Below are 24,985 nucleotides of genomic sequence, written 5' to 3' on the forward strand. Positions count from 1 at the left end.
AAAATAAAATGATCATCGCAGCACCTAAGTCACAGATTTGGTGCAGAGGATCATTTCCCTCATACTGGAAGAGGCTTCATGACAACAGCTCTACAGCTGAACACATACACAAAGGTTACTTTAAATAAGGAAATATCTGTGCTGGATCCATGAATCAGATCCTTTCTTCATTCAGAGCACGAGAATGATGGAGCGTGTTCAAACGAAATGAGCTCCGGATGGGACAAGGGTCAAGACAAATGTCAAGAAGACAGCAGTGTCAAGAGAAGAATTCAAGGCTTTCTCATTTTAATCTTGAAGCATTAAATATGACATCCATCCTTTGTATCAGTGACCAAGCTACAATGACTAGTTAACCTAACATGTATGTCTGTGGGAAGAAAGCATAGAGGAAACTCAGAGAACATGCCAATTCAGGGAACTGAACTTGCAGTTAAAATTAGAACCACATTCGTACTTTGTGTGATACAATTGCTAAGCTGTTGTACTGTATTTGTGCAATCTTCTTCTGCAGATGGAGTTTACCCAGTGGTTCAGGTCGTTGCTATTTACGTTTTATGTGAAATATCATAATATAATATAATCTGTGTTATGTTTTAAACATTACTCGCCCCTGAAAAATATAAATCTTTATAAAGAACTTACTCCAGATATATCTTACCAACATTTTGTAGGAATGAAATGTTACGTTGTACATGGAGACTGTAGCTACAGGGATGGTCTCTTCAAGCAAAAATAAGAAATATATAGGTTTTTTAATGACTATTCAGATGCCAGAAATCCGATCATACCTACTACAACATGTCTCTTTGCTGAGTTTGAAAAAGTCCAAATGCATTGTAAACAAATGATCATGTGTTCAACTTTTTACACAACGTTTTCTGTGTGAATTCAGTTATACAAACGATGTCATCTAATCCATCCAACACAACGATCACAAGGTGTCATACATATTCAAGACTCCTTTTTATTCTTTTGTCAGATGAATTGTATTTTTAGACAGGCATTTACTTTCAAGACAATCACATGCCTTGCGGTTCAAGCTTGAGTTTGGAGATTTGTAATGTGATGTGCAGATTTGGGTCCATTCGTGTCTTTAGTTTATCTCTATTTCTGTAGCAAGTCTGCTTGTCTTGTTAGTTACTATCTCTTTAAAGCGACAAAAAGAAATAGAATCATCGAGTCAAAAAGCCCTTTACTATATTCTCACGCTGAGCTGCATTTTGCAAATGTACAACCCCAGACATGTTACTTACATGTTACCAAAATCTCATATCCTGATATATATCGTTATATCGAACAGCCCTAGTGCAAGGGCATATTATTAGTTCCAAAGTGTGAATTCTGTTTGTGTTACACAAAACATATCCTCATGTTGCTCCATTGAATGCTTGTGTATTTCCTGTCGCTGTCATTGAAGAGACTTTTCTATCATCTCCAGTCCATGATGGATTTCTCCCTGTATCATTATTGAACGTCAGTGCAAATGGCGGCTCTACAAAGAAAGCCTTGCTCTTTCGGGTCTTTGATACATTTTCTATCCTTCTCCAGTGGTGCAGCATAGGAAATACCCTGACATCATGTCACATTGTGCACATTTAGTCAGTCATATTACGAAAGACACATTTAACACAAACAGAATGGATCGAACTCAGTCAGAGAGTGTTATTATAGCTTTTAAAGCATGAGGATATTTGAAATACAGCAAACATGTTTGAGAATTCTTCCATCATTATATATTTTTTGCTTGTTTTTTGGGAGGGGGGCAGTATTTACAGATGTACAAAAGACCAGATAAATCAAATCCAGATCATCGTATCTTCTTCCAGGAAGGAAAGAAAAATGTGCTTATTGTAGACACCAATCGATAGATCAGAAATGCTGAGCTTATGAGTCATATGCACCCCTATTTATTTTACATACAGTCGACCACTAGTCACTTTGCAAGGCACTTGTGATTAGCACAAAACAGCAAAAAGACAGGCATGTAAGATACAATGACACAATGGATGTGTCATTGTATCTTACGGATTTTCCGTCCTATCTTGGTGGGAATATTGCTCAGATGCCAGAGAGTTGAGTTGGTTCATCTGAATGTCGTGTTTTCCATGGGTGAAATGTTTTGTGTCACTAATCCACTGCAGGTTTCCTCGACGTTATAAAGACTACATTTGCATGTTGAAAGCTGTGAGGTCGGTTTTATAATCATTTAATGATCATTGATGTAAAAATTATCATCACTGTTGATCAATAGCCATGAAGACTATTCACAGAGAGTTGTGCTGTGGCTCCAGTTACAGTATTATGGTGAGCAATATATCCTTTGGACCCTTACACAGTTCAGATATTCCTCTTCCAAGTAAATTACGTGATTCCTCGCTCAAACCAGTGTTGCTTCCTGTCCAGGATTTGCGTATCCTCATCACTGTTAGTGTGGCCATGAGACTGTAGACGCACAGTCCTGGACTGGTGAGGTAACTCTTCTGTGTTGTGCCATCCACTTAGTCAGAGGATGTTTTATCTGATGTATAATTCACAGCAGTCACCTTAGCACTTCCATATACACTATATTACTGTGTTTGTGGCAGGGACCCAATCATTAGTGTGGACCAATCTTTGATGTAGCATGTTTTGGGGTTGAAAAGCCACAGAGTCACAGTGTTTAGTGAGCTTCAACCTCAGTTGTTCCAATACTCCTGACACATAAGGGATCGTTAAAGGTGTTCGCGTAGGCGTCGGAAGAAGTCAGTTGTATGCAGTAGTGAAGCTGTGGCTCGAAAGTAGATCGGGTCCTCTACTAGTCCAGTCCACATGTGTACTGATGCATCCACTGGTGTAAAAGTAAAATGTCTTGAATGCAGCTTGTGTTGTGAAAATGCTTTGTGACAAAAAAAATGCTATATTAATATTTATTTACCATTTTTACAATGTCTGCTGATGAAGAAGCAAGCAGGAAAAATGAAGTTCGTAAGCTGCATCAATAAACTGTAAAGGTGCTTTTGAGCACACACAACATCCATCCCAGAAAAAAACAAAATACTAGAATTATACACAGTAAAACTTAAGCATGCCTTATTTGGAATAGCTATACCACAAATTATTTATTACATAATCCAATAAAAGTGCAAAAAGCACCAACAGCACACACACTGTGTCAATTTAGCTAAGGCTAGGTATGTCAGAGAGCTAGCATGTACAGATGCTTTCACATATTTAGTTTCACTTTTTGTTGATTTTCACTTACAGTGGTGACAAGTTCTGCCTATTCAGAACTTATCACCAGTGCACATTTAATAACAAGAATGCTAAATGTTGCTTAACTTGGGACTGTAGTTCAGCTTGCACCAACAGCATACTTGACTACTTTTTCAGGTGGGGAGAGCTGTTGTTTTACATGAAGTTTAACTAGTTTTGAACAGTCTTGAAGTAATTATGAGGTAATTATTAGCATAATGACTTAGCAAGAGTGACATTCCCTGCTGATTAAGAAAAGTGGCTTTACTCATAAGAGTGACTGGATATACATCACAGAAGCATTTAGGTGATATGTTGTACTTTAATGTCATATATAAAGATCGGTTTAGGGCTATTTTTCTGTGTATTTCAATACTACTTCTAAGCTGTAGTTATAAATTGCAGACTGGTTATGAGAGGCTTTTCCCCACAGCATGTGGTATAGCCTGAGATTAAAGGGTTTAATATGTCATATGAAGTCCACGACCTGAGTTTAACCTTCTTAGATTGTTTGTGTTTGTAAAGCTTATGATTGCTGGGTAAACTCATTTAATATTTTGTTGCCTGAATATGTTTTCTTTGCGGGTGCATGTCTATCATGCAGGGTCAGGGCTCTAAAATGAGATATTGTCCCATCATAGTAAGAGGTGCAATGCAATCACAGCCGCAGCAATGGGTGGGCTAGTCTGTATTTCGCTTTAAATGATGACCATTTTTCTTCATGTGACATTAATTTAGTTTCAAAAAGTCAATGAAGCTTCTTTGATGCACAATAATTGCAGAGCACATTTTACAAGAAGTCAATTTGAGATTTGCATGAAGAATGGCAGAGTGTCATGGTGGAAGGGTTTTGCAATAAAAAGACAAGCGATTGAAATTGAGATACTCGTGAATGACCGCGGCTTTGGCTCAGAAGGCACCCATGTGAAAGAAATGAAATATAAATGGGAAAATAATTGAGGTTTATCCCGACAGTGTCAGGGAAAACTTTTGCATTGCTGTCAGGCTGGAAACTTACTTCAGAGAACATCTGTCAGGTAGACATTCAGATAAGTTGAAACAGTTAAAGGCAGCACAGATAGTTAATCTCTTTGAAAGGTTTCCTTTTATTTGACATGCACAGCAACATCTTAGTGCCAGACAAATGTCTTTTTACAGCAGGTGATAAATGCAGGGATTCTGAATTGATATTGGACATTAATTATGTCACAATTACTTAATTGCACTTGTACAGCACTGGGTGACTAATGGGTTCACGCTCATAAAGTAAGTCAGTTTGGATAAAATATTTCAAAATATCTGAAAGATGGGGTGAACCCAGACCTAGATTTTTCTTAATATGTGAACAAGGACAGCACATTCAGTTGACCAAGAGTCAGTGCAGAGATGTATTGTCCTGAAAACAAATAAAAAAGATGCATAAAAAGATTTTTGTCATTTCTTTTATTCTCCCAAACAAAGTCAAAGAAGATGGTTCTGTTTTCTGTGATCAGTCTTTGGATTGTGATGCTGTCTTCTTACGATGTTACACAGTTTATATAAAGCCAAACATGCATGCAATTCTCTAATCCTGATGAAATTCTGTAGCAGTACATGTTCACATCTGTGGCTTTGTTCAAAGTGTTTTTGTACATTTAAAAAAAAGAATCCTTTGAAATGCATTATTGGTTCTACATAAATATAATATATGAGCTCATATTTACAATACCAGAGACCATGGGAAGTCCTTGTATTCTGCAAGAAGTAGCAGTGAAAGCCAAAATAACCATTAGTGATATATATATATATTTATAATAGTCACAATGTTTACCTTGTGAGATTTGTCAGTGCCATATAACAACGTTTTTTTACATATCTGTTTAAAGTGGCTGTTTGCACATTATTTTTATTCCTATTTATTCTATTTATCCCCTTCGTATATTTTATTTATATTGTCTCTGTATTTATATATATGTGTGTGTGTGTATAACTCTGTAACTTCTGTCGGTGCTGTGCTTTTTTGGAAATCGAATTTCCCAGAGGAACCCACCCGAGGGATTAATAAAGTTCTATCTTATCTTATCTTATCTTATTATTGAAACTGCAGACATTAAGGTGCTATTCATCATATCTCAATGTGCCAAGAACACAAAATCTGAAATCCTTTTAAAATTATTTATTTATTTTTACATAGTTCAGTGTGGAGGGAAAGGTGTCTGTAAGAACTGGTATTACCAATCAAGCTAGACTGACTCATGTACAGATGAGGACAAAATTATTAGGCTAACTATGAAATTTTACGTTTTTGTCAAAATGTCTCCATTTGCAAGTGATTTTCCACATAATATTTCTAAAAATGCTAGTTTTCTTAGCATAACAATAACAGAATTATTTAAAAAATAGAGAAATGACATGGTTCAGTATTATTAGTCCTCTGAAACACTGGCCTTTTGAATTTAGCCATAGCAGAAACCCCTGCTGTATAATTGTGCTTTCACTGTGTAATACTTCAAGCTCGTAAAGTCAAGTTAAAACTGTAAGTTAACTTTCAATTTAAAATGTTGGCAAGGGTTTGACATGTCAAGTGACAAAACCTCATGCCAAAACCAGACAAATCAGTTTAGACATGAGAAAAAAAGAATCGTTGATATGCGCTAAGACGGAGATGGATACACAAAGTTATCACAGCATTTCCAAGTGTCAAGAACTGAAGTGATGAGTATCACTGATAAATTCAAAGAATGCCACAGAGTACAGAACAAGCTTGGAAGAGAGAGGATGTGAATAACTGGTAAAGAACTACCTCTAGAAGACCAAAGTGATTGTTACCGAGTGGCCTCAGTTTACTTTCTGTGAACTGAAGGTGCAGATTAATACCAAAGACCCATCAAATTTGGAGTTTGGGAGATTCACCAAAGGACTATGGGTGGAACTGCTCAGCAGACCTGTGAAACCCTTTAAAATTACAATAACTGACTGAAGAATGAAGCAAAAAGGGTCCACCATTGACTATTAGCCTCAGAAGGGCTCGTAAGTTTGACCTTGGTAGTGTTTGGTTTTGGGTAAATAACTTTGTTTCTGTGTGCAAAGTACAGTAATGTAGAAACTAGGATGTTTGGAAAAGCTGTGTAAAAAAATTCCTCTTTTTAAAAACACCTGTGGCTCTGCTTTCTGTGATTAGTATTCGGACTTGTGATGACGCAGAATCGAACTGGTCTGATTTGACCAGATGTCTAATCTAGATAGACTGATGCTTCAGTGGTGCTTTTCTATCCCAACTGAGCTCTCACGGCACATTATTCAATTCTTTTAAAAACTTTCTGTCAAGATTATTCTTTAACAGATTCTGGCAATTTGGCTTCAACATGCTACACAAACCAAGATGCTCAAGGTCTAATCAGCAAACAGACTAGGGCAGCTGGGAGTTAAATCACCAACCTTCCAATTGGTCAACCCAATGAGCCACAGCCACTCCAAGTTTACAGCACCTTGTAGTCTCAAACAACCTCCCATTCAGGCAGTAAAGAGCCCCAAACTTGGCTTCCAAGATCTGACATAGAGGCGTGCTCAGAGTAGTATGGCTGTAAGGCATATGGTGGCTTCTGATCAGAAATTGAGCATTCAGTCTGTTGTGGCTTGTCACACATGCTGTTGACCTCTTACATCCACAAGCAAGGGAGTGCTTTCAATAGATCATCACCAGAGAGCGATAAGACGAACCCAAACACTGTCTGCCAGCAAACAGGGAGACTCTAAGACTCTGCACTTAAGATAAGATGAGACTACACAGAATTAACGGTGGATAGACTCAAAGTAAATTATAATGTCACCATTGAACTACTGATTGACAACACCTGAAGAAGAAGGTTATAATGTGAACAGAAGGAACCTTATGTAAAGCTCTATTCAGAACCATGATTAAATTGTTGACTCAGTTCTGTGGCTATTTAATAGGTAACTTTAGCTGTTGCCTTGAAAGCTGAAGCTAATTTTGCTAGCATGCAGGTGTGTAATGTATTTTACCATGATTGTGTTATATGTGGGCTTTGCCTGGGAAAACAGCTGCATAGTTTCTTATCTTATTGGGAAAATATGAACTTTAAAGAACTGTTCAGTATGTGTAAATTCACAGTTAATTTGGATTATAAAGTGCTTCACCCTTAGTGGTTTTCCTCAGTTAGCCAAAGAAGAATAAAGATTGATAAAGATAATGTCAAAATCAAAAAACTGAAGTAGGCTGATTTCATAGACTTCATTATCAGTAGTTAAAGATGTTATTGCAGAAAGCTTTGATCAATCAGAACAGAATATTGCAAATGATGATAAAGATACTAATTTTTAGGTCTTCCTAATGTCAGTGCTGCAAAGCTTGAGCTCCAAAAGAAAATGTTTCATATGGTATGTCTTTTCAACTCCTGCGCCTGGGTAAAAACCTTACAGTTGTCAAAATCTACTCATCCTAATCTGTGGCTTTCCTATTTACAGAGGATAAGACTGATCACACTGTCAGACTTATTGCTAATTTATATCTGATGATTATACTGTGTGTGGATGTTAAACAGTTCAAACGAGGCAAGAGGAATGAAGGCAGTCAGGAACAGTTTATTAGCTTTAACTTTAGAAACCATCAGAAGAAAAGCCGCACGAGACGCTGTGTGAATGTTTATCCTTTCATTTTTCGTTCCATCGCTTCTGTTTGGTTTGGTTTAAACAAAAAAGAGCTGAGCACCAAAAGAGGTGAGGTTTCAAAAAAGACTGTGGCTTGAGTTAAAATTTTACATTTTGAAAACTTGATTTTCTGGGTTGGTGTTTAATGCTTGGCCCTGCCACATGCCAGAGTGTCCTTGGCTGTGAATTTCAAGTGTCTCTGGATGGCTGGTAACAACATGCCATGATTTATCTACTGTGTATGAGAACAGGTGAATATGAAATGCATTGTAAACATTTTTTTAGAACTGTGTAAAGGTCAAAAGTCACTTTATAAACATAGCTCTGCTAGAAGCAAGTGGTGTTATTATTAGTGTGTGCTCAAATATGGGACTTTGCAGGAGTGCTGGACTTTTTCATATTTTAAGTAGCCAGTTATCAGACATTTTTAATCTACTGGCCCCCATATTTCACATATTTTAATTTTGATCATAAGAAAGGCCAGTGAAAATTTCCAGGTTTTATCTTTAATAGTTTTTGAGATATTCATGTTTAAACACTGCTTCAGGTTTCAGTGTGTGAAAAATGGCTTGAAACGTCATAAAATTATTTGAAGTATATGAAGCTAAAATTTCATAGCAATCATTTTATGTCCACACTTTGTGACATAGATTTTTATGCAGAGATGGATGAGCTAAAAGCCCATGTTTATTTGAAATTAATTGAAGCTAGTCTTTCAGCACTGATACGTTTCCCGATGTGCAAGTTGCCAATTCCATAGTGCCATACTATCAGAGACGCAGAGTCTTAAATGAACCCCTGATAAAAAGTTGGGTGATCACTGTACTTATTAGTTTGAAGGATGCAGTGTCCACGTGTTCAGCAGAGGTGAGTGGATGACAAAGGCAGAATGATGAAAAACAGGGCTGAGACAAGACAGACAGGACATGGAAATTTGCTGATGAGTGGTTAGGCTGGTAGCTAATATTGGACATTAAGTAATAATTCTAGAAAGCGGAACAATGAGAATATGGATATCCCCAACAAGGGATACAAATTAAAACAAGGAAGAAGTGATTTTACATTACATAGTTACAGAATTCAACTTTGAGTCTATTATCCCTACAGGAGATTCCACGATCAAATATTGGAGAAGTCATTAAATCATTCTTCATCCACCATGTTTCCTGAACACAGCAGCCTCCCTGGTATGGCAGAGCAGAGCCTTTTTCTTCTGCTCACAGTCTGACTTGATCTTCCTCAGGTGACATATATAGACTGCACACGCAGCCCATATAACCACCGTTATAGTGGTTTGTAAAAAGCAGGGGCTGAAATTGATGACTTGAACCAGTCCCAACATTGAGGCTGAGGACAATTAATCGTGCCTCGTCGTTAAAGACATCTTCTTGTTACAATAGAGCATGCCAAGTCTATCTGTGAAGTCACAATGTAGGAGCCGTGCATACATGCAGGCAGAGAAAGCTATGGCTCCTAATTCTTCTCATTAATCACCTGTCTACTGCACATCCTCTAGAGAAAAGCGCCCTGGTTCCTCTGAGGTAATTACAGCACTTGAAGGAACGCTCTCTGCAGCAAATGCTTATAAGTAGCCATCTTATCCCTCAGTCCTCCTGCCCTTCATTTTTTGTCTGAACCGTGGAGCCAATAGCTTCTATGTCCTCTGGAGAAACTCATTCTGTATTGTGCAGCTCTTGCTCCTCCTCAGCTTTGTAGTCAGCAGGCTTTTCTTTTTTTATTTGCTTCTTTTTTTTTCCAGGCACGCATCCATTTGGCATCCGATGTGGGATAAATAAATTATAGCCTCTAAAATCAATGCTCAGTCCATGATGTAGGCTGTAGGCTTAGTGCTTGCCACCATGCTAGAATTATGCTCAAACAGAGGCATTTTGTAAGCCCAGGAGCCACACTGCTGTTCACTGTTTTTTGTGCCATTGTGAAAAGTTATTCTCGGCTGTCTGACATTTTATTATTCGTCATAAGTTTTCCTAGGCGGTATTACTTTTCACTGCAGAAGCTGATAGAGGTTTTGAGGTGTGATTTGTCTCAGGAAGCTGTTCATTTGTTACACAGCATCCTCGTTTGAACCGCTTTTCTTTTCTTTTCCCACTAAATTCACAGCAGCATCTGGAAGCTCTCTTTAATTTCTCCACAGAAGCACTCAGAAAATCTAAAAATAAATCAGAAACCGTGGCAAGAGTGGCATTTACTTTTAAAGACAGAACAGTAGCGATGCAGTCACTCAGTCCGTACGCTGTGTGTTGATGTGGTTTTGAAAGATTTATAGCCTTCGGTGCATAGATCATGCCGTCTCTCAAGGTTGTCGTAGGACTGTCAGAGTTGGTTTTAGGGTTTCTGACACTGGACTCGCATAAAATGTATCTCTAAACATGTCCTGAAAGTGGCAGGTTTCTATACTTTGCTCATGCTCCCTTTCTCTTTCTCTGCATTTCCAGATGGAGATGATACAAGAGCCCGATCCTGATGACGAGGGGACGAAAATAAGTGTAAGTACAAGAACACATCACGTAGGCCATTGCTTCTCGGCCATGTGCCGCCGTGACCAAAGTTGGCAGTGTTTCATTCCGAGCAAACACAACAGCAGCTGATTTTCTCGAATAATACACCTTCAACCAGAGAAAGGAGCTAATCAGTGAAATCAGTGGCAGTGTATTATTACTGTCAAAGTGGTTCCCTCCCTGCGCTCATGCTCCACCAACTATTCCGCCCCTTTTCCTGACACTCTGTATGCGCCTTCTGTGCCCAGTGCACCACACAGCCTTCCTCTAAATGACCTCATTGGAGCCCTCAGACACTCAGGCAGGCATGTGTAATGGAAAGTGACAGATTTACGATCAAGCGAAGTTTGTAGATGCTGGTTTCTTAGAAATTGGGTCAGTGATTTTCTGTGTTATACACGGTCCTTGCCTGTATGACAGTCTTCTAGCAGAAGACGAGTATTTAAATATTCTTTCATTTCAGTAATTAATGTGTTATTATTAAAGGGAACTTATTATGTCTCTTCTTACATTCTGTCATATACATACTCTGAAGTATGTGTGTGCTCTTATGTGTAGTGGTTAATACTTATGGTAGAAGTTGGCAAAGTGTCAAATTATGGGGTCATTTTATGTGAAAGTGAGTCAAAAGCTCAGGCATCCAAGTGGCCTGTTTAAGAAGCAGCCAATCAGAGAAAAAGGTACTCAAATTATGAGTCTCAAATTGAGAACTGGAATACAAAAAAAGTCTCAAACAAGAAGGTTGAGCCAGTATAACTACACAGAGAATCTGTGACCCGAACATGTTATGTTTCCCCATACAGTGTCAGTGTTAGTAAGTATATTTGAAGTTTTGTTAATGTCTGCTGACTGCATGCAAGTATACATTTGCGTCCTGTGAAAAGGTGTCATGGCCGACAATTTTGATTGTTAATATTTAGCGCAGGCACAGCTTCTGAAGCAAAACTGCCACAATAACATTTCTAAAATACCCAATTAAGCTGATTGTAGCATAAGACTGAGTTTGTGTCATTCTTAAAATAAAACAGCAACACAAATACAGCGATACCATCCTGTTCATCCCTGTACTGGGACTGAAGCATAGAAATGTAGCAACAGATGTAGCAGTGTTGTTCTTTTTTCTGTTGCAGTGCTTTTAGAACAGATTGGTTGTAGGGATGGCATTTAGTCTTTGATTTACCTTTTTGTTAGCACTGAAGTAAAAATGTCATCTTTTTCCCAGAGGCTATTTTCCATTGTGACGTTCTCCCTAAAGCCAACAAAGAAACATACTCTATCCCATCTATACAAATGATGTCCAGTCCCATAATGAACTTGACAGTGTTTTTTTTTTTCTTTGTGATAATGTCATGTGAATCAGAAGATGGAAAATTTACATGTGCCTGCACAAAGCTCTACGCTTTTACCAGCATATAAAACCGCTTCTCTTAGATGCCACCAAAATTGTTTTTCATCAACATAAAAACGTTTTTCATTAAACTCAGTCTGCAAAATCACAAAATGTTCATACCGAAAGTGTGTGTACTCGTCCATGTTAACCATGAATTGAAACACGGACCACAGTATACTGATGTTTTCAATATTTAACCAAGAAAAAAGCTTTTACCTTAATCCTAATCTGAAGTGCTTTTTTGTCTTGATTGAGAGAACATAGCGATATGTCTGTCCTTTAAAAGTATATAAAAATTATACGTCAGTATAAGGAGAAAGAGGGTTGTGAAATGAGCCGAGCAAGAATCTGCCTGTCATGTGTGCCACCCATACGACTAGTTGAACTGCCGTGATTAAGGCGCTTGGCTGACTTTGCTGCCCTGCTCTCAGAGCCGTACAGAATCACTCCTTCACCCCTTATTAACAAATGCACATTTGTGGGTTTTAGAGTGGTTCGTAGACTTGACAGATGTTTTCGTCCTTGGCGCTTAATTATTTACCATCAACCTTAGGAAAATGGATGGTCGTGAAATAAAGCGTACTGTCAAACAAATCAGTTTGTTTGACAGAATGGGTACAAAAATAAACTATATAAAAAAAGTACAGTTTATTAGAATAAATGACACTGAATTTGTGATTTTATTTTTTTAATCTTATTATTTCCACATTCGAAAAGTAAAATTAGGATATGTTCATGTCAAATTTTGGGGAAAACCCAGAGTGTGAGAGTTATGTGTTGTGCAAGCAACTTGTGGTATTCATCATGCCATCAAATGTTGTGACAGTCTTTTTTAATTACTCTAACAGACTGTGAAAGTCCAGGGCAATGACATCTCACACAAGCTGCAGATCTCCAGAGTCAGCAAGAACGATGAAGGTCTATACGAGTGCCGTGTGACACGAGCTAACTACGGAGAGATTGTGGAGTACAAGGCCCAAGCCTGGTTGAAGGTCAACGCCACGTCCAGGCCCCAACGACCACTGCCACCTCCTGAGAAGAACTCCCTACGGCACCTGAAAAACAAGAAGCCAAGAAAGTCCAGCTCATCACTGGGGCAGGACATGAGTTCAGACCAGAGGGTGGTCTCAACTTCCACCTCTCACACATCCTCCAATACAGCTAAACACAACCCCGGCTCAGGTAAGGCCCACAGGGAGCGTTACATAAAAAACTGTGGAACACACAAAAAACCCTCCCATCACTTATGTTTTCACTACCACCATGAAATCCTGATTTGCAATGCTCTTGACACATTTGTGAGTCACCTACTTTGCTTAAAAAGTCTGCTTGGTTAAAATTCAAGATTACCAAGGATAGAACTTAGAATGAGGTTATTCAGCAACTGAGCTTACAATCGACTTCAGTTTTAAGAACTAACGTGCTCTCAGTGAAGTAGGAAAAACACCAGCACAGCTGTAATAGCTCAACATGACTACTAAAACTACATGACTTAAAATACTGTATGTGTGCCAACTAAAAATACACCATTGATTACTATGAGCCTTTTCACAAAGCTGCTAGCTTCCCCTGAAGGCTAAAGACTGACAACATTTGCAGCATTAACGCCTGCTTGAGAAATCCAAATTCATCTAAGCAAATATTTAGCATTATGTGTCTACTTTGGTGAATTCAGAGGAAGCAATTAAAGCTTCTCTTTTGCTCCACAAAAGTGACATGATTGGTTTGAATGAACTGAATTGGTAGATACTAAGCTAATGAATTGACTAGCATGATAGCTAATTATTAGCAAAACTTTGTTAGCAGTCAGTTGTCTAGCTCCAATGTTTTTAATGCACAAAATTGTGCAAAAGGCCATGGCAAAGTAAAAAGAAGAAGAGAAAAACATACACAAACTCACTGTACTGCAGGAGACCAGTGTTTTAAATTTTCATATTTTTAGTAAGCACGTATTGAAGCAGAGTGTGATTTATTTAATCTCATGTAGCATGTTATATTTGTCTTTTCTCAGTAGCCAGCTACAAGTCAATCACCTCCCTCTAACATCCCCAAAATGTTGCTTTAGGCTTTTAACTAATTCTAGGAGATAAGAACACTTTCTACTCTTGCATTCTTTTCAGTGAACACCTGTAAGTTTTCAAAATCATTTAAAGACTTTACTGTTAATGTCTAAGGCACTATATAACCCAGCCCGCAGCTGTGTTTAAGAAATGTTCATAAGCAGCCTAAAGTCTCCAGGCAGGACTCCTTGGGGGTCTCCACCTCCCCACACACACACCTTCTTACAGAGTGTCTCCTCGCTGTAGGCTCCAAGCTGCAGGCTCTGTGACTACACAGCTTAGTGTCACAGGCCAGCCAAAGCTGTATTGAATTCTTTTACAGATTTATTATAGTCACTGCAATATCAGTTAATTGTTATAATCATTCCAACATATAGCATTTCATGTTTTTTTACATCCTCACCAGCCCATAGCGATATAAAACACAAACACAGAGACAACATTAGGGCTAATTCACAACATATAGTTTCACCATAATTAATTTTTTACCCACAAAAAGATTCGCCATTGAACTGCATAATGCTGGATATTTTAAAAGACGCTTAAATGTTATTATAATGCTACATAAACCAGCTCGAAATTACAATTACTTTCATTTAGGTGTAATATAATATTATGGCTAAGAATATCAACTCTACCTCTTTTCTTTAAGTATAGTGACGCTGAAAATCTTTGTGTACCATGTCATGCCTAAACATCTGCATTGAGCTCCCGGAGAATAGTGATGTTGAGGTCAGCTGAGTTTCCACTGAAGCAGTTAGACAAAAGTGAAGAAAACCCAAGTGAGAGTAAGAGATAACACACAGCAGCCAATCACAGCCAATAGAATTTCTCTTCAGTCACCTCTGTTGCTGAAATTTTATAGATTGTAAATAATTTACACTTCTGAGTAAGGGTTGATAAAAGTCAGCCAGATATTTCATCCAGCATATCCCATTAGACATGCCAACCACGGGTGAACCTAATCAAAAGAAGATTTCTGGCTCTGTCGATCAGCTGGACACCAGCCGCCAACCATGACATGTTAGTGAGAGGGAGAGAAGGTAGGCGACCCAAAAATCAGTCTCTCATAGCGTATCACTATATATAACCACCTATATAGTGGTCTGCCTGTTTGTTGCTGACCAAAAGAGGATGGTTACCTGAGCAAACCTACCTGTTAAGTTGCTTTGAGTGTCTTTTTAGGGTTTTTTCTGGTAGAGTTTACTTAAAAAAGGCTTTAACAAAATGATTGTGATATTAAATCAGCATATTTTGCACGGGTGTTGATTTATCATTTTCACTTCAGTGTGTACAATCGAGGAAACTCATACGTCACCATTGAAACCGCAGGCGCCTCTGTAGTAACCTCCTCTCAATTTTCCCTCATGTGGTTTTATATAAATTTTCTCTCTCTCTTTTTTTGACTATCCGACTATGTTATAATTGCGCTGCTCCTCATCTCTAAATGCCAATCATTTCTCCACTGGGCAGACATTTCAAACACAAAGTGGACCCTGCTCTGGGCTCAGATAGCCCTCTGCACCGTGTAGCGAAACACAGAAAGATATTACTTGCCACTGAATAGAGGTAAAAAGTTGAATAATCCCCAGGGCTGCAGAGCCTGAGATTATGAGGCAGCCAAATTATGCTGACAACTGTGTTGCAGTGAGTCCTCTGTGTGGTGTGTCTGACACTGATAAATGCCTCTCTGTGGCTGCTCAGGCAGCCTTAGCCCCCTTCTCTGAGCGGCAGAGAGGTGGTACAGCTGAGGGCGACAGAGTTCTATTACAGCCACGCTCAGGTTTGAGGCAGATGAGCCACAATAGGCAAATGGGCTGAGATGAAATTAAACCTGGGAGAGTGCAGATATTTTCCTTTTCCGCATTGCTGCATCTGTAAACAATGAGGCGCTTTCCAGATGGGAGAATGGGACTGAGGCTGGTGGAGCGGCTGCAGTAGCAGAGTGGTTTGTTCACAGCTACTCCCCACCAGTGTGTCAGCTGTTGTTAGATCACAACTCGGCCTCCATCGTTCCTGGCAGTGTTGTTCTGTCAAAGCTCAGAGGTGACCGGAGCAGGGGAAAAAAGGAAAGAAAAATGTCCCCCAAGCCAGACTTGTCCCTCTGCCCCTGAGGCCAGCCTTGTTCCCGCACGGAGGTAAAAACAAATATGGACTCAGTTTGATTGCATAAGCATTCATCCAAAAAAAAGAGAAAAAAAAATCACTGACCTTGTTTTAAAGAACTACCATATTTTTTTAAACTGCCTCAACTGCGTATGTCTAAGGAAAGAACACCAGTGAGTCATCATTCCAGTAGGTGGTTGGGAACAGCACGACTGCTGTTCGTGGCTGCATTTCTATTGCTCAGGCACTCACATGCAATGGCAGTGTGTCGCTTCAGGTTCATTAATCTAATGTGGGTTCTTCCTTACTTGTCTTGTGGGTGCATCTAAATCTGTCTGCTATGTGTGAATGCTCAGCAGGAGGCAAAGCCCGGTCCTGAGCACCACTGAAAATTCACGGTGGATGAATGTAAACGTATTTGTTTTAAATGATACTTCAGCTGTGGCATTTTCAATTTTCAGCTACAGCTTTGTTATTTTCTGCATTGAAAGGGCTTATACTGACATCTACTGATTTGTTAAAACCAAAGTAAGGGTGCTGGGTGGGATGTGATCGTACATGCATATATTAGGATTGCAAGTGGTCCATAAAGGACAGCTATACTGGCCTCAAGTCTGGATCAAACCTGATGGACTACACACAGCCCAGTTTTCTAGTTAAAGCCGTTGCTTCAGTGCAGAAATGTTTCTTGCAGTGTGTGTTCCTCAGTACCAAGTTTGTTTCCACATACTTGCTGGTTCCTACTTGAATCTGGAGCCCAGTCTTCTGAGGATGGACTTATATCTGAATTTGAAATGAAGGATTTTCAACTGGAGCACTTGTTCCTGTTGGAGCACAGTGACACAACAGTCCAAGATGGTAACAGTGCACCAACAACATTAGCAAACTAAAACTTTCATTCTGTATTACTACTGTTACAATGTGACTCGTTAAACAAGCCACACCTACAACAATGACTGGGTTCTATTCATGAGTTTGGTTGCTTCCTTTTTTTGTGCAGTGCAACAAAGTAGTCACCCCAAGAGTGATGTCACTCTCAACTGGAACAGCCAGATAAATGAAATGCATCAACAGCACACAGTGTATATGGAAACTGCATGGATGAGGATAGTTCACAAACGAATGCCGTTGTTGTCTGTGTAACTCAAACTTAACATATTCACACATTTCATAATGATCATCACAGGGTTTAAAATTTATCAGTTTTCAAGGTTTTATTTGGTACCTGGTGCGCCTTTACTATACTACAGAATTAACAGAGGGTGAAGGATGGTCACAGATGGCACAGAGTGGCGAATCCTTCCAGACATTTGCTTGTTACATCCAGAGAAATATGATCATGAATACGAATGAATATGAATATGGCCATTCTTTCCTTTGAGGTAAATTGTTGCCTCACCTTTCCGGTAATTTTCATCTTCATTTCTGTTTACAATTAAAAGCCTTTACATTCTATTGTTTCTTTGAAGTTACACGTTCTTAAGGCATTTCTTGTGGTACCAAATTGTTAGTAATAAATAACTGTATCCGTGCTTTCTTTGAAACTCCAAAGTGTAACTGTACCAAGTTTGATCCAGGCCTGGGTGTTGTTGGCAGTTTTTTCTTTTTTTAATAATAAAAAGCACATAATACACCTAATAGTCTACGCTCCTTTAAAATTCTCTGGCAAGATGCTCAGCTATAAAAGGCCCATTACTGTCAAATTATCATCAAAGGTTATACAACCTGTATTGATGTGGAAGAAGGTGGTAAAGAACTGTACACCAGTATATTAACTTAAATATCACTGATTAAGCAACTGTTCAGTAGAAGTCTCTTAAAGACATTATAGATGTATATATTAGTCTTACTGCTCACAGAAGAAAAAACCCACATAGATTGTGTTATTTATTAATTAATTGAATTTTAGTAGATTTCCAGAATCAGTTGGGACTTTTGGTAAAAACTGCCAGCAAAATCCCGTTGGCGTCGGCACTTTGGTCCATTTATAACAAACGTGTGCTGAGGAAGGCTCGTGTTATTAGTAATTGTTTTAACCATCCACTTCGCAGTGAGTTTGACTTGTTGCCCTTTGGCCGTCGTTTTAGAGTACCTGTGAGGAAGTCCAAAAGTCCATTCATCCCTGCTGCAACCCGTCTCCTTAATGGCAAATAACTGTCTTGTGGCTTTTTATTATAGTTTTGTTTACTCTTATTGTTGCCCTGCTGCTAAACTAATTTCCCTTTGTGGGACAATAAAGTATTTGAATGGAATTGAAAACTGATAATTTAAATATTTCTAGAGTAGGCTTAACATCATTCTTCCTGATGTCCAAGAACAACATCGATATGCTGGTCCAGTGGTTGTTATTGGGACCTGACGTCTCCAAAAATGTTGGAGTAGTTTTGCCATTAGGCTCTTGACAACCAGATATTTGAAGATTATGCCACTACATTCATGCCTTAAAGAAAAAGGTGTGTTTGGTGACACTGAAACAGTCGGATTTCAAAATGTTACTTGCTTTGCTTCATCATTTCTGCACGAGGTTTAATTCAAAATACATTCAGGGATACCCGACTGTCGGTCAACATCACTATTCATGATGTACTGAAGCACAGGGACCATGAATATAAATAAATATGCTTTTTTAAATAAGTTAATTATGAGTTAATGATACGTGTTACTTAATTATGCATTTAATAAATTATTTCCACTTTTATTTAATTAATGACACCTTTAATTCTTTACTTATTTGATGATGTATTTATTCATATCAATTTTGTACTTTTAGCCCTCCATAAACCAATCAACTCTTTGAATTTATTTAAAAGATTACAAGATTTCAAAAAATAGTTTAGAATGATTGTAAAGACACAATTTGAGCAAAAGCCATATTACGGTTATGAGAAAACATCAAACTTTTAGAAAATAAAACTACTTTGTAAAACAAGTAACATTTGTAAAACCACTGTTTTTGATGAACAGTGGTTCTTCATCCACTGACTGAGAGGCTACATCAAGGCCCAGAAGAAATAATAAAACATTTGATAAACTGGACGTAAGGAATAATAATAATGGATTGGATTTATATAGCGCTTTTCAAGGCACCCAAAGCGCTTTACAATGCCACTATTCATTCACTCTCACATTCATACACTGGTGGAGGCAAGCTACAGTTGTAGCCACAGCTGCCCTGGGGCAGACTGACAGAAGCGAGGCTGCCATATCACGCCATCGGCCCCTCTGGCCAAGACCAGTAGGGTAAAGTGTCTTGCCCAGGGACACAACGACCAGGACAGAGAGCCCTGGGATCGAACCGGCGACCTTCCGGTTACAGATGCGATTCCCAACCCCCTGAGCCACGGTCGCCTGTTAGCAAATTCCACACATTTTGAATGAAAAATGATTTGTAAGTATTTATTTGTATTGATTTGATTTGATTTGATTTGATATACCTTTATTAGTCCCACAAGGGGAAATTTCATAAGGCTGCCGACCTATTGCACGCAATGGCGGCGCCATCTTACCCTCCGACCATACATACATTACACAAACATCACATTGGGGAGACAGGTCAGAGAGGTATAACAATGGAACATGCACCACATGAGGAAGGATAAGGAGAAAAAAATAACTCCTCCCAGACTGAGCTCCAACAGGGAGATCAGTTTGAGAACAGAAAAAAACACCTCTGCACATGAAAAAACTCTTAATACACCAAAGAAACACATGACAAGCAACAGGGGTGAGTAAAGGGTGAGAGACAGCTGATTTAGACAGTACATCCGGGGGTGCGTGCGCTGGTCTCCTTGATCCACCGTCAGCATCGGAAGGGAATAAGCGTCGAAGGCGTTTGGAAAGGGAGGGGGGGATGAGTGTGTGCATATCAGTGTATATGTATGTGTGTGTGTGTCCAGAGTTCAGCTGAGACAGTGTCCTTCACCCTGCCAGGCTAAGTAAACAGTCTTCCAGCCAACCCAGGTGGCCTTGTAGGGAATGGGAAGGAACAGACTCAACACAGTCGTTATCAGGGTGTTGTTGTTCAGCTCCAGCCTTGCGACCGCAGCTGGCACCAAAGGGGTCTCCGCATAAGTGATGGTGGTTTTTACTTTAGTGCGAACAGTTCATTTGAATTTCAAAGCAGTTCTACAGTCCAACACTGGTCTCTCAATCTCCCGTTGGATAGCCGCAAGCTTCGCCATACTTGCGTTCTGTGATGTTGTCATTTCTTGTGCTCAAGGAGCCGATTCTGAGAACTCACGGCAATGTGCCTCCCCGAGATGTCATCCAATTTGCGCCCAGAGATGTTATTCCGAGCAAGCCCTTCCGAGATGTATCCAGTATCCATGTATCCTGAGTATTCACAGCAGCCATAGCCTCTCCAAGATCTTATCCGTGCTGACTCAATGAGCCCATTTTGAGAAACTCACGCCTCTCCCATCATTCCAATCCCAGCGGGCAGCCTTGTGGGGGTTTGAACAGCCGGTTCTGCTTTCTTAATTCTTCAATAAGTCAGGACCAAGCCAGCTCCGATCAGCCAGAACCCTGTTACCATGGTTCCTGTTACCATGGTTCCGAATGCACTCGCTCCCGCTGCTGAACCAGCACCACTGATACTCTCTGAGCATGATGTGAGGAAAGCTCTGAGGGCAACAAACTGCAGGAAGGCAGCGGGACCAGATAGCATACCGGGACGTGTGCTAAGAGTATGTGCAGATCAGCTGACCACAGTTTTCACCAGCATCTTCAATGCCTCTCTGGCCCAGCAGGTAGTCCCCACCTGCTTTAAAACATCAGTGATTGTTCCGATCCCGAAGAACACTCGCCCAGCCAGTCTAAATGATTATCGCCCAGTAGCCCTAACATCTGTAGTGATGAAGGGTTTTGAGAGGCTCATGAAACCCTTCATCAGTTCCTTCCTCCCTCCTGACTTCGACTCACTGCAGTTTGCATATCGGACAAATAGATCTACCGGAGACGCTGTAGCACAGGTCCTGCATACCACACTGAGCCATCTAGATGAGGGATGTGGAAATTATGTGAGAATGCTGTTCATAGATTACAGCTCAGCTTTCAACACCATAGTGCCCCACACCCTCTCGGGTAACCTCCAAGATCTGGGATGTAGTACATCTTTGTGCAGGTGGATTTATAGCTTCCTGACCGCGAGGCCACAGTCAGTGAGAATAGGGGATGTGTACTCCCATACACTCTCACTGAACATAGGGGCTCCCCAGGGATGTGTACTGAGCCCCCTTCTCTACTCCCTCTACACCGCGGACTGCACGGCCAGACACCCCACTAATTCCATTGTGAAGTTTGCTGACGACACAGTGGTGGTGGGACTCATCTCCAGGAATGACGAGAGGGCCTACCGGAGTGAGGTGGATGGACTAGCAAAGTGGTGTGAGGCAAATCACCTCTCCTTGAACATCAGCAAAACAAAGGAGATGGTGATCGACTTTAGAAGACAGAGAGGTGATAAAACTCACACCCCAATTCAGATCAATGGAACCCCCGTGGAGAGAGTCTCCAACTTCAAATACCTCGGTGTTCACATCAACGAGGACCTCACTTGGAGCACACATACGGAATTCCTTATTAGTAAAGGCAGACAGCGCCTCTATCACCTGAGGCGTCTAAAGAGGTTTAAGATCTCCAAGAATATACAGAGGAGATTCTACACTGGTGGCATTGAGAGCATTTTGTGCAACAACATCATGGTGTGGTACGGGAACTGCACAGTACAGCAACAGAAAGCCCTGCAGAGGGTTGTGCGCACAGCTGAACGCACTATGTGAACACCTCTACCAGCACTGCAGGACATCTACGCTGAAAGGTGCAGATCCCGGGCCATCAGGATCACTAGGGACTCCAGCCATCCCGCCCATAAACTGTTCAGGCTGCTGAGGTCAGGGAAACGCCTCTGTAGCCTGAAAACAAGAACAGAAAGGTTCAGGAGGAGTTTCTACCCACAAACAGTGAGACTCCTCAACCAAAAACGCAAACCGGATAATATGCTGGACAATCTCACACATAGTACATAATTCGCACTTTACTTTCTTCTTTCCTGAACCTTATCTTATCTTATCTTATCATATTATATACATTTGTACTTATGTAAATATGTATATTTTTATAGTTTTTCAAATCATTACAGTGCAATACTTTGCACGATTATGGATATACTTATAATCACAAACACATGGCTGTTACACCTGTTACACTTTTTTATATATATTATACAGGATATTATACACTTTTACATTTTTATATATGATTCTTACTCCTTAGTTTAGGTAAAAGTTTTTCTAGTATGTTTCTCACAGTCGGGGGGAGTATTTTTTAGCCAGGAAAAACATTTCACTGTATGTTGTACTAGCTATAACTACATGTGACAAATAAATAAAGAATGAGAATGAATGAATAGGTAGATATCTTCAGCACTCAGGCTCACCTGAGCCCAAACTTCTCGTTGAGAAAGGGGTGTCAATTGCATTTAGGGACCAGTTGATCCAATCCATATTTCTTCTTTTAGGTTTTAGAGAACAGACTGTGAGAGAGTGTTCCAGGGAAAAGTAATACAAAAAACACGAGACTAGACAAGACACCGATTAACACTGACAAATACTGTGAAAGGTGTCAAATTTAGATGGGCATCAGATTTGGATTAGTCATTTCCTTTTTTTTTTTTTTTTTTTCCTTTTTTTTTTTAAATGACATCAGAAACAGCAGTATGCGACATTACGTGATGGCAGAGCTTCAGTTCATCCTTTGTCATTTTTTTTTTTTTTTTTAATAAATAGGACAGGGGGAATGAATGAGAGAAAGAGGGGGAGAGAAAGAAAGGAAACCAAAGGGGAGAAGAGACGGTGAGAAGGGGGGGGAAGAGAGAGAAAAAAAAAAAAAGAACTCCTGGGTCACCTGTATGGAGAAAAAAAAAAAACAAACAAAAAAACAAACAGAGGAGACAGCAAACAACAAAGAGCAACATAATAATAGAGAAAACAAAGCACCATCACAATAAACTAGCTTGTCATAGATATCAATATTTACTAAGTAATAAACGATATTGTGCAGCACGCAAGATAGACAGCGCACAGTGTGCTTTGAGGCAGCAGCCAAGAAAGCTTTAGTCCGCGTCTGTGAATACCCATGTGTGCATACCTGTGTGGATCAGCATGCTTGTATTCCAAAGGTTTCTCCATGTAATGATCTGCTAGGGAGTGTGGGGGGGCCACAGCCCCGTCCTCCAGGGTGTGAAGCGGGTATGGAGGAGATCAAAACTCCAGACATCCAGAGGCCCCCAGAACACAAGAGACCATGGAAGACCAACAGAGGGGCAGCCGCGCCACTGTTCCAGTAAGAGCTGAGGAGAGTCCCAGATGAGGGCTCACTCAGCAGCCGCGGAGCAGAAGTCAGGGGGAGTTGCAGTGACGCGCCCGTGAGCTCCGCCGGCCCCCAGCTGCGCCTGAGTGACCGAGCCCTAGGCCGAGAGGCCGGGGGCACCCCACCTCCAAAGGGGCCCGAGCGAGCCCCAGGCCCCAGGCCCCGACAAGCGGCCGCCAAGGAGTGAGCCGGTGTGTACCCGGACGCCCACCCCCAGACACAAAGAACCACCAACACACCGACACCTGAGAGAGTCCGCCACCGGCAGGGGAAGTGGTGGTGGGTGGAGATAGGCCTCCAAACCTTGGAGGGCCTGAGGTGTCCCCAGAGAGGTGGCGTCTGATACCCAACCTGACATATAGACACAGACATACAGGCACACACAGACACAAACATCCATTCCCACCCTCATGCTCTCATATGCACTCACTCCACACTCAACCAACGTGGAGACAGACATAAAGAGACGCTGTACACACAATCACACTCCCCAAGCGTACTCTACAAACCGGGTCTAGGTACCCTTGCCCCTGGAGGGGGGAATTGCACCCAGACCCAGGTGGATTAGTCATTTCCACAAGGCATATAACAGGAACAATGCTGCTAGAAGCTTAGACCAAGTATGTTTGGGTAAGAACCCATCAGAATAAAATATCCCCACGCCCTCATTAGCTGTTTATTCCCCTTTTCAGTGGCTAAATGGTTAAAGAAACACTTGTAGTGTGTGGTCATCCTGGTGTGGTCGTTTTAGATGTTGTGGATGGTCATTTAGAAGCTTTATTCCTTAGACTGTGTTACCACATTTAGACTCATCACAGCTGAACAATCAAGCTGCATTTTAATGGCATTTACACAGTCATGTTAGCTAAGAATCTAACTATGGCTTGGGCAGTCTATGAGTCAGTTAGAGAGTCTATCAGTCAACAAGCAAATCAGAAAGCAAGTTATATACTGGAGCCCACGGACAAATAAGCAAGCGAGTCAAAGAGACGGTCAGCCAGCAAGGGATCAGCAGCAATAGATAGAACTGGCATGAAGCCAGTTTGAGCTCCCTGTGGAGGTGCTGTGGTGAATCACCTCCCTGCCTCACTGAACCTGGCTGCTTCACTGGCCTGGAATCAATATTTCACATCACTGTTTCACCGAGCCAAAAACATTTTGGCAAAATGAGAAGTGTTGTGTTAGGTTAAGTAGGACAAAATGAAAAGTATTCAATATGGGTCTATTCTATCTCAGCATGCACCAAGAAACCAGCAAAAAGGTCTCCGCAAGCTTAGATACTTTCACTCATTATGTTTCCACATGATTCATTCTGCAGTTACTTTGACTTTGGAGGATGGAAAAAGGGAAAACTCAAAGTGGCATCATGTATTGCTTTAAACACTATGTACAGAATTCAGACGACTCAAAATCTCCCCTGGAAACCTTTTTCTCCAAAGCTTCCCTCTTTAGATAGATGATTCCAAATGACATGTAAAGACACAGTGACCTTGTCAAGCAAACGATCACAGGAAGTGGAAGAAAGTGCTTTTAGCTACAGCGATGGTGAAATGAAATAATAAGCTAAAGCTCTTTTTGTGTATTCTCTCTATATATGTGTATGTTCAGTTGTGTTATTAGAGACTTCTTACATTTTCCCCTCTGCTCATCAATTAAAATGC

The 24,985-nt window shown here is 40.4% G+C and overlaps 1 protein-coding gene across 2 annotated transcripts in view; it reads left to right on the top strand.

The window, feature by feature from the left end:
* vstm2a (V-set and transmembrane domain containing 2A) overlaps positions 1-24,985 on the top strand; it is a 109,529-nt gene that overhangs the window by 70,538 nt on the left and 14,006 nt on the right. For both annotated transcript variants that reach the window (XM_080305870.1, XM_026180719.2), the window contains exons 3-4: positions 10,338-10,388; positions 12,639-12,972. In XM_080305870.1, coding sequence (XP_080161996.1) covers positions 10,338-10,388; positions 12,639-12,972 — 385 coding nt within the window. The remainder of the gene's footprint in view (positions 1-10,337; positions 10,389-12,638; positions 12,973-24,985) is intronic.

Source organism: Astatotilapia calliptera, chromosome 9, assembly GCF_964374335.1.
Source record: "Astatotilapia calliptera chromosome 9, fAstCal68.1, whole genome shotgun sequence".
In the NCBI taxonomy this organism is placed as follows: Eukaryota; Metazoa; Chordata; class Actinopteri; order Cichliformes; family Cichlidae; genus Astatotilapia; species Astatotilapia calliptera.